Source organism: Pygocentrus nattereri, chromosome 4 (genome assembly GCF_015220715.1).
Source record: "Pygocentrus nattereri isolate fPygNat1 chromosome 4, fPygNat1.pri, whole genome shotgun sequence".
Classification (NCBI taxonomy): domain Eukaryota; kingdom Metazoa; phylum Chordata; class Actinopteri; order Characiformes; family Serrasalmidae; genus Pygocentrus; species Pygocentrus nattereri.
In genome coordinates this window covers 5,401,285-5,412,551 of record NC_051214.1, presented here as the reverse complement: position 1 = coordinate 5,412,551, position 11,267 = coordinate 5,401,285, and the positions used below count along the sequence as shown (strand labels likewise).

Below are 11,267 nucleotides of genomic sequence, written 5' to 3'. Positions count from 1 at the left end.
TCAGTATCCATATCAGCCCATAGCTTAAGGATGCACTATCGGTATCAGTGTTGGGAAAGAGAACATGGCTTCATGCCATCTCTACAGGTTAAACCACCCCCGGAGTAAGCGAGCGCTGTTTCCGGACACATTTGTTACCAGATCAGCATCCGTCCGATATCCCATCCAACGTCTTCTGATATCAGCCCGATACCGACGCCCATCGATACCAATGTGTGATTGCCAGCGTAAATATGACTATTTTTGTCCGTTATCTTTATATTTCGTTTATGCGGCCTCAATTATAGTCGTGTGCAAAAGTTTTGGCGCCCCGGTCCAATGACATGTTAACACGGGGAAACCACGTTTTCCTGCACAATTACTGTTTATTGGCTGAGGATCTGTTTACTGAGCGTTTGTTTATTTACTTACTGAGTATTTACTTATTTACTGAGTAGACATCGTGCACAACATTTGCAGAAAAATGCCTTCGTTAAGTTCGTTCTCTGTAGAAGACGTACTAACTTACGTTCATATAGAAAATCAACAAAAAAATCATTTGAGTGGAGGTGATCAAACTTTGGCACACACCTGCAAACACAGGACTGTGCGGAAGTCTTAGGCACCCAAGACACACTTTCAAAATCTATTTATTCGTGTAGTTTGTGTTTGTTTGCTGAGAAAAGTGTTAATATTTGAATAAATAAAATGTATAGAATATTAATAATGATATTATATATATATATAATAATAATATTATATATATAATAAACAGTGATTTTCTGGACGTTAGTGTGTTTGCTTAACCATTTCCAAGCCTCTCCTCAAGGAAGCCCAGTATTATATGTAGTTAAAAAGCAGCTCCTGGTTTGACCAATCAGTGCTCAGTAAATTGAGCTCATGATGTAATTGGTGATATTAACGAGTCTCTGTGGCGGCTGTGAAGGAGTCCAGGAAAAATATGGACCCGAGAAATTCTTGTTACTTTTTATTGTTTTTCTGTTTATTTGAATTATGAATACGACTTTATTCTAATGTACACTGTGATAAACTCACTGCTGAGGTCAGTTGTATAAAAATTTGCTTAGATGCCTAAAACTCTCACACAGTGCTGTACATGCATTTTTTTTGTGTGTGTGTCTTCAACTTTTGTTAGCCTATTTGTCATATGATTTAATCCTTTTATGCTGCTCATGTCTGTGCCGCCTTTTCAGCTCTGTTTTATGTGGTTGTCTTGCTTTCTGCAGCTTATTTATCGAATTCTATTCTTTTCCATTGTTGTTTGAAGCGCTCTTTTGATTATGCCCGGCGTACCTGTATGTGTGGCTGAAGATTAAAAGTCAAGTGGGCTTTTGCTGTGCGTGGGTTGAGGGAGGCAGACAGAGAGAGAAACAGAGCGAGAGAGCTTTCAAAGCCTTATACATTTTTAACGAAATTCCTCTCACTTCTAAATAGTACATTATGTGCTAACACGTCCGGTTTGGAACCGCAGCTCCGAGCGCCGTTTCTCTGCTTTTAAACTCGAGGCTTGTAGCTGGTGTGCAGTGTAACGGGATTTAATGTGATGTAGTTATAGCATGGCCGTGGATGGATGGACAGTAGAGAGAGGTCAGTGTGGAGATCAGAGCTTTACACGCTGATGAATCCTATGGGAGTCATCTCTCGTTCATTATGGACATCTTGATTTACCATCGGGTCAATTTATGGACTACGGTTTGCTGTTGACTCATAGCATTTAAAGAGTAATTCACTTAGTGGACGTTTCTGCATGATTAAACGGTTAAGATGCAAACAAAGTCATCCAGAGTGGTTTGATGTGAATGGTGGTGATAGGAACCAGACATCTACAGAGTTTAATGCCTATAAAAGCAGAAAGGTATTACATAAAATGGTTATGAATACACTGCCTGATGACTGAGATATTGCTTAACTGTCATTTTGAGGTGTTTGTGGAGTGGTACCCTGCAGGGTGTTATAAGGCAAAATAGCGCCCCCATTTTTTTCAGACGTAACACTATTTTATCATCATCAACATTACATATAAACTCCTAGGACACATTAAGGTTCACCGGTTGTTTCAGGCAGGAATTAAATAGCTATATTTGTGACATTGTGGCCCTCAATGGCCAAATAGTCCCCAAAAAACCATTCTTCTGATGGTCTGACCCCTGTGCACGGTCTCATATTGAGCTCAGTGTTTATCTTCTGTCTTGGTTAAAGATATAAAAGGTGACAATCCAGATACGTTGGGAACCTATCAGGGCTCAAGCAGAAGCACAAGCACTGTTTGTGGTCTGGCAGAGGAAAAAGTGAATCAAAGTGTTGCATGACTGAGAAGAGAACCCATAATCACTGGCAAAAGGGGTAAAAACGAAGGCATGACTGAGACACGTATAACTAATGCTGAAATTACCGAAATACACTCCCATAATATAGAGCCATTTATTCTAACTGTATTGCAGTAACGTTTAAGCTAAACCAACGACCATAAAGTGATTTACTGACATGTGAATATGCACACGTCACAGTTCCTGAGCTATGAGTCTGTCGTCTTCCTCACAGGCTACTTTGTAAAATGCTTCTCAACACTCACCTGTTACATTTTTGGTGAAGCAGTAGAAGACAAAGCCAATTCCAGTACAACTTTTCTCATCATCTGTAGTAGCTAGCTAATGTTATCACTCTCCTGTCTCCTTCACTCCCCCTCCTCTTCCAGTCCACCAAATTATAACCTACACCATATGGCCAAAAGTGTGTTATTGAGTTCAGATGTTTCAGTCACACCCACTGCTAACAGGTGTATCAATTCAACCACATAGCCATGGAATCTCCATAGACGTACACTGGAAGTAGAATGAATCATGCTGAAGATTTCTGCCCTGCTAGGTCTACCTCAGACAACAGTAAGTGCTATTATTGTAAAAGGGTAGCATCTAGGAGCCACAACAGCTCAGCTCTGAAATAGTGGACCACACACTCGCAGAATGGGGCTGCCAAGTGTTGAAACAGGTAGCATGTAAAAATTGCCTATCTTCTGTTGCATCACTCACTACAGAGCTGCAGGGAGCAATATTAGTACAAGCACTGTGGGTCAGGAGCTTCTTGAAATGGGCTTCTATTGCTGAGCAGCTATGGACAAGCCTATGATAACTATGTGCAGTGCCAAGTGTCGGCTGGAGGGGTATAAAGCTGCCATCACTGGACTCTGGAGCAGTGGAAACATGTTCTCTGTGGTGATGATTTATGGTTCATTATCTGGCAGTCTGATGGATGAATCTGGGTTTGTTGGATGCCAGGAGAACGCTAACAACCCGAAGGCATAGTGTGAACAGTAAAGTTTAGGGAGGAGGTATAATGGGCTGTGGCTGTTTTTCAGGGTTTTGGGCCCCTGTCAATTGTGAGTCAGACATCCGTGTCTGACCTGACCTCACAAATGCTCTTTTGACTAGATGGGCACAAATTCCTGCAGACACACTCCAAAATGTTGTGAAAAGTCTTCACATGAGAGTGGAGATTGTTATAGCCTCAAAGGAGGTGCAGCCTTGTATTAACGCCCATGGTTTTGGAATGAGATATCCAACAAGCTCACGGTCAGTTGTCCACATACTTTTGGCCATATGGCGTAATGTGGAAAACACTGCTATTTGCTTTTTTTAGACCCTGGGTTCCCATCACCACCACTGTAAAGAAATCTGAGTCACTAAGATGTTCAAATCGCAACAGCGACTTATTTAAATTCTGTCCTACATTATCAAAAGTTTTCACAGGTTTTAAGCGAAAAAAAGTAACCTAATAATTAGGGATGCACCGAGGTGGGAATGGTGGGCCGATGCTGATATCCGATACTGTTCATGTCTATATCTGTCGAGGTGAATACATGGTCCTGATCAAATGACAGGTTTTGTTGGTTTTTGAAGGGAAAATAAAACATAAAATGTGCCATAACTTTTGCACACATCACATTTCATGTTTTTTTGTTTTTTTTGCCCCAGTATGTTAAATTCAGCGAATAAAAAACAATAACTGTGCATTAAAACGTGCAGAAGTACAGAGCCCTGCTGGTGACATCCTGTATAAATAAAAATAACGCGTACCCATGGGAACGAGATAAGTAAGATGTGGTCATGATTTAGTAAAGCATGGGATGAGATTGTAATGCATGGCCAAGACTTAGTTAGGAATGAGAAGATTGACCACAGCTTAATAAGACTTGATCTCATTCCTGCGCCTTACTAAGTCATGGCCACGCATTAGGATCTCACACACACACACACACACACACACACACACACACACACACACACACACACACACACACACACACAATGTGACAATGGTAGCATGTTACTAGAATTTCAAATGCACAAAAATGGATAAAATGCAGATTTTTTATCAATGTAACCCAACATCACCTAAACATTCTGCTCTTCTGGAGTACAATAAATACGTATCAGTACAATATTGATTTGAAATATTGGCCACATCTAAACACTGAACTGATACTTTGTTTTGACATCATGTCATCATGCACCCTCCTTCAAGCCAAACACTGAGTTATGCAGAAATATTTAAAAGTTCTGCTTCAGATTGGGATTCTGCTTCAGACGTTCGGATCTGGTTTATTATGATATTTTAAATGAAGTCTGGTCTGAAATGTCTATTCTGGGGTCTTCTTTTTGGCTCACAGCATCACTAAGCAAATCATGCAGGACCGCTTTCATTCGTCATGCCGTCAAACATTAAGAGCTGCTGTAAGATTCATGCTGTTAGCTTTCACAACCTTCTCATGCATAATTCCCATAACACGCATGAGCTGTTTGACTTTAATGGGGACCAATCCTGCTTTAATAAGACATAGGCAGCATGGCAGTGCCATTCATTATTGAAGCAAATCATATGTAAATGTCATGCACTATAAGACATTTTTCATTGGCGTCAGTAAGTCAAGAGAACTCAGGAAGCAGTTACTGAATTTTTATGCTTAGCCTAAACAAGATATTCAGTGGAAAGCCAACCATAACCCTTAAAATCTCAAGGTTATTACATATTAAGGCTTATTATTCAGTAACTACAGGGTCTTCAATGCAAACTGGTGGAGCTATTTATAGGTTATAGAATAGTGTAACTTTGCTCGATCCTTCTGTACATTTATGCATTCATGCCTTCATCCATATATGCATCCATCTATCCATCCACCCACCAATCCATTCATCAGTCTAACCATGCATTTATCCATCCATCTATCTATCCATTCATCCATCCATCCATCCATCCACTGAGCCCATTCACTTACTGTCCTCTCTCTTTTACAGTGGCCGCTCCTGATCTTCTGGACCCTAAAGCCGCCACCCACAACTCCAAGCCCCGCCTTTCATTCTCCGCCAAGCCGGTGGTGCTGAACTCGCCGGAGGACTTTGAGCCGCGCATCAGCGTCATGCGGTGGAAAACGGTGCTGACCGTTTTTCTGCTGGTGGTGCTCTATCTGATTGTAGGAGCCACTGTCTTCAAAGCTCTGGAGCAGCCTCACGAAAGCTCGCACAAACTGGCCATCCTCACCCAAAAGCTCCAGTTCCTCATCGACCATCCATGTGTTAATGTAACTGAGCTGGAGGACTTGGTGAAGGTGAGGCGAGAAGACACGAGCAATTCACTACACTCCCACTGTAATTCATTTATGGGTATATGTCAAGGTATGTTAATGAAACGACCTTGTGTCCACACTTGTCCATTTTGTCAGCTCCACTGACCACATAGCTGACCTTTGTAGTTCTACACTTACAGACTGTAGTCCATCTGTTTCTCTGCATACATTTGCCCCCTTTCACCCTGTTCACCTTGGCTGGTGGGTATACAGTATGTATATATTTATGCATACATATCTGTATATACATGTAAGGGGGGGGGGTGACATGGGACCAGTAGTTGTTACTATGTCCCCACACTGTAAAATGAATTGTCTATGAATATTATGTAATCATAAGGGCTGTGGCAAGACATTTCATATACACTCACCAGCCACTTCATTAGGTAGTTACTTGCTAGTAAAAGGTTGGACCCCCTTTTGCCTTCAGAACTGCCTTAATTATTCATGGCATATTTTCAACAAGGTGTTGGAAATGTTCCTCAGAGATTTTGGTTGGTTATTTGAGTTCCTGTTGCCTTTCTATCATCTGGAACCAGTCTGCCCATTCTCCTCTGACCTCTCACATCAACAAGGCATTTTCGTCCACACAACTGACCGCTCACTGGATATTTCCTCTTTTTCGGACCGTTCTCTGTAAACCCTAGAGATGGTTGTGCGTGAAAATCCCAGTAGATCAGCAGTTTCTGAAATACCAGCCCGTCTGGCACCAACAACCACACCACGTTCAAAGTCCCTTAAATCCCCTTTCTTCCCCGTTCTGATGCTCGGTCTGCACTTCAGCAAGTTGTCTTGACCACCACTACATGCCTGAATGCACTGAGTTGCGCCCATGTGATTGGCTGATTAGCTATTTGTGTTAAGAAGCAGTTGAACAGGTGTATTGATCAGCAGTTGAACAGGTGTATTGATCAACAGTTCTCGGCCGCATATGAAGGGGCCTTCAAGATGGGACGGCCTAGTCGCGCCACTGAAATGCAATCAGCCTTCAAATGCAGCCTCTGCAGGATGCAGCCTCTCAATTGCGACACAATTCCAGACTCATTCAGACTCAGAAAGTGTGTTTAGGTACCATGAACAGCCACCAGCGGGCATTTCCCCTGCCCCAACAAGGTTGGACAGCAGAGATTGCTGAAATGTTTGAAGAGTGCAGGGTCAATTCAGCTCTGCTAATCTAATTGTACTTGGAACTAGTTCAAGTTGCAGAATTAATGGAAGGGAAGTAATGGACGTACTCGGATGACCTCAGGAAATGAGTTTCTTCATTAAAAAGTTGAGTAGAATGGACTTTGAGCAACTTCTGTCTGTGTGGTTTCTCCTCCTGCCAGTGGCTAGGTTAGATGAGCTGATGAAAATGAATGAATGCAGTAATATCTGTCTATGACAGCAACATCTCTCTCTCTCTCTCTCTGTTTACCTGTCATGGTTTGATTGACAGACCTTTGAGAGTCTTTTGGAGTTGACTTTTGAGTGCAATGCCTCAGGCTCTGCTGGACTCTTCATGTCTTCTCCACTCACCCAGTCCTTTGTACGCCTTTCTTTGCTTTCTGTCAGAAGAAAAAACAGTTCTGCTGTTAGATAATCCTGGAAAAATGTGCTGTGACTGCATTTGCTTATGAAAAACACACTGTAAAAAAATGAACCTCACTGCTTTAAGTGCACTTTGCTGAACTTTAAAAGTAGTACTTTATTTGGGAAGTTCGCTGTAGATGCTGTGAAACCGGGGTTTGTAGGAAATATGGTTTATTCAGAGCTCCGTACACCCGCCTCAGCCTCACCCCAATCTCAACAGCAGCTCAGGCTTGCTATGTCACTGACCGCCCTCCACCAGACTCTTGGTACCGTCATAAAACTGAAGTCACATTTCTCAGAACCTTAGATCCTGTTGTGAAAACATCGTAAACTGAGTGCACTGCTCCAGGAAGGCCCTGTCCTCATTAGGGGGAGTTGTAAAGGCCATCTGCTATAACGATTCAAACCACGAGAACAGAATGGAGGTGGTTTCTTAAACCCATCAGCATTAATACTGTTTAACAATGAATATCTACAATCACTGCAGTAAAAATAAACAGAATTTAAAACAAAATGAAACTATTCCCAACAATGCTTTTTAGATTCCTAACCTGCTTTTGACTTACATTCAACTACCTACGTTTCAATTCACCTCAACTTTCTCTAACCTTAAACCTGGTTTAGACCCTAATTCAAATCTTAACTTTAATCGGAATGTGACGTGAGATCAGAAAGCAGACGTTTGCGGTTAGAAACCAAAAGTGAAGCTTTACTTGGGGAATTGGTAAAGCAAAGAGTCGTCAATAAACCGGCATGGGTCAAATCCTAGAGAATCAGCAATAACAGACCATAACAGAGAAGGGCAAGGCGCTGCAAAACCCAGAAAACAGGCGTTGAGTCAGAACCATGAAGGAAACCAAACAGAGTCAAAAGAGAACAGGCAGGTCATACACACGATACAGGTCTATCCAAAAAAGCAATACTTCACACTGATCTAGTCTAAAGCCCGGGCTTTTATACTAAACTAACAGAGTCATGTGACACACTCAGCTGAGTCACATTAATGCTCAGGTGACCTTGACCACATGACTTCGCCTAGAAGTCTGGGAAATGGAGTTAGAATCTGGAAACAGTAGCGAGGGAATTAGCTCCGCCTCGTGATTCCCCAGAGGATTCTGGGAATTGCAGTTCATGTCCTCCGGAGGTTTGTCTGCATGCGTGACACAGAAACCTATCCCTGGTCCTCCCCCAAACTGTGGTCCAGATCCAACCTGGGCATGACCCTTGTAGAGACGTTGGATAAGTCTGATCAGGAACCAGAGGTCACACTCTGACCAGGTCTTTTAGTGATATGACGGAGAGGTTGCAGAGCATCTAAGCCTGGAATCCAGACGATGCTCCGTGGTCCCTACATATCTTGGTTTGATCTTTGCAGCATCGCACTGGCAAATCCCCTGGGACTACAACAGGACCCTCAAGGGGGTTGTGACCCCAGGTCATGAATCCTTGGGCTAAACAATAGCTAATAGGCTAAGATGGTCATCCATCCAGATTCAGTATTTACTGAATTTTTCACTCTGAGACTGCAGTAGAGTAAGGACTGTTACATGCGGGGAAAACAAATGTGTGGCACTGCTTGCTTGATGCTAACATAACACTGGAAGGCGACAGTGGAAATTTAACATTCAATGACATTATTGTTGCAGTGGAATTTAAGTGATTATGAATACATATCAGGTGAATGTTTCTGCAGTAAACACTGCTGCATTATGATATTTTCTTACATTATAAAGTGACTGCATTATGCAACAGCAAGCGACCAGAAGTTCTCCAACAATCCATAACTGCTTTGCAATAGTGCTGTACTCTTTATTAACTACACTTGTTGGCAAAAGAATAGTTTATTGCAATTATCATTCATTATAACGTTAATAATTGACTGAGGTTTTGAGCATTGTGTCATATTTCATGTTGCCATCGTGTTATAAAAGCAGTAAGCCCCTTGTAACCAAGCGTTACAGTGATTTTACCCCTGCTTAGTATCATGCCTAATACTATCCCTTACTTGTGATAAAATCACTGTAATGTATAACATCTTGTGGCTTGTTAAATTAAACTGTTACTGTTTGGTAAATAAATTGGAAGTAATTTATTATAGTAGGCCACTTAATTAAAACTAAACGGTTATCATCTATAAACAGTGCCTAGAAAATGGTCAATTAGTAAATGGTCGAAAATTGCATTCATTATTATATTCATTATATAACTATGAAATAACTATTACAGTCATTAACAAGCTATTTATTAATGATTAAGTTGCCATTTCTTAGGGCTTGTTATTATAAAGTTCTACCAGTAAATTCATTCATTCATGTTGTCATTCTGCTGTAAGAGAAACGTGATTCTGCCATGTGACTACAGTTATACACTAGAGCATAACTGCATTATTTTTCCTTTATAAGAAATATTCACACTTACATGGAAAGCAAAGTTTTGTTGATGTTTGAAAAACGTGGCTGGTTACCTTTCCCATCAAGAATTTAGCATTAAAACCTTTTTCTTATGAAATCTCTTGAAAGGAAACCTGCCTTATGACAATTTCCAGGAGCTCCTTGAGGACATGAACCATTTTTCAGTCACCGCAGACTAGAAGCGACATCAGTGCTAATCAGCCAGATTTAATGAAGAAAGCAAAGCGAGATGTTCCATTTGCATTAAAAACCATTGAGCTGAGCGCTCCTCCTCTGAGTGCTTTATTCAGGCTTGCTGTGGGCCCTGCTTTTCAACAACCCACTGCGATACAAAGGCGAACAAAGAGGAAACACTTTAGAGGGTGACAGGTGTGGGCAATCACTCATTAACCTGACCGCCATACTCAGTTCCTCAGAAACTCCCTCGCCGCATTACAGGCTGCGTCATGTGTCACAACAAGAAGAACGAGATGGATTAGATAAATCTAATGTTCCAGAAGGTTCCTCTACTGAACGTGGATTACGGTCAATTGAGGCCATGAAATAAACATAAAAAGGGGTTTAAGGGGTTTTGGTTTAAGGGTTTATTGGTAGCTGTTGGTGGTTTCATTGATTTGAAAGATCAACATACCAGATCTAAGCCCAGATCTCCAGACCCAAAGTGGAGCCAAATGACCACAATGTGCAAAAATGAAATTTAAGATTGCAATGGCTATTAACTTTTACAAGTTATTATTCCCCTTTTGCTGCGAATTACATACTATTTACATTGAATATCAAAGTTGGGCTGATAGACGATGCTATCATCCATCATTGATGGCTGTCAGATATTACATTTATGGCATTCGGCTGACGCTCTTATCCAGAGGGACTTACAATTTGATCATTTTACACAGGTAGGCGAAGGCGGTGTTAGGAGTCTTGCCCAAGGACTCTTATTGGTATAGTATAGGGGGCTTGAACCCTAGACTACAGTGTAGAAGGCAGAGGTGTTACCCACTACACTAACCAACCACATGCATATATAACTATGAAATAATTATTACAGTCATTAATAATCTATTTGATAATGATTAAGCTGCCATTTCTAAGGGCTTGTTCTTATAAAGTTTTACTAGTAAAGTCATCCATTCATTCATTTTGTCATTCTGCTTTGTCATCAAGGTTAGATCAGCACGATTTGGGATTTTGATATCAGCTCTAGTTTAAATACAGACAGTTTTAGCTCATTACAGGCATTTAATTAACATTGAGCACATTTACATGCATTTAATAATCCGATAACTGCAGAAAATCTGATTTTGTTAGTAGTCCGATCAACGCGTTTACATGCACTTGAGGAATCAGGTAATGTGAAACAGACACTAATCAGATTTCTGCTTTACAACCAGCCAATAAACTCTCAAAAGAAGATAAATGAATGTAATATAAAACGTAAAATATTTAGATCCTTATTTCGTCAAGCATGTAGTGTTTTGCTGCGTCCTGTTGCGACGCTGCCCGGTTCACAAATGCGCAGACTGAGAAATCCGAAAGAAATCAGAGTAAGAGTTTACATACACTGAGAAATCTGATCACTGAGCTAAAATCCAGCTGTTTATCAGATTTCTTGATCTGATTCTTACTCAGAATTCTTACTCTGATCTAAGACATTGGAGTACGCT

The 11,267-nt window shown here is 41.1% G+C and overlaps 1 protein-coding gene across 1 annotated transcript in view; it reads left to right on the top strand.

The window, feature by feature from the left end:
* The window catches only part of LOC108444160 (potassium channel subfamily K member 2), a 63,806-nt gene that overhangs the window by 1,573 nt on the left and 50,966 nt on the right, over window positions 1-11,267 (top strand). Inside the window, exon 2 of the mRNA XM_017725155.2 lies at window positions 5,292-5,602. Coding sequence (XP_017580644.1) covers window positions 5,292-5,602 — 311 coding nt within the window. The remainder of the gene's footprint in view (window positions 1-5,291; window positions 5,603-11,267) is intronic.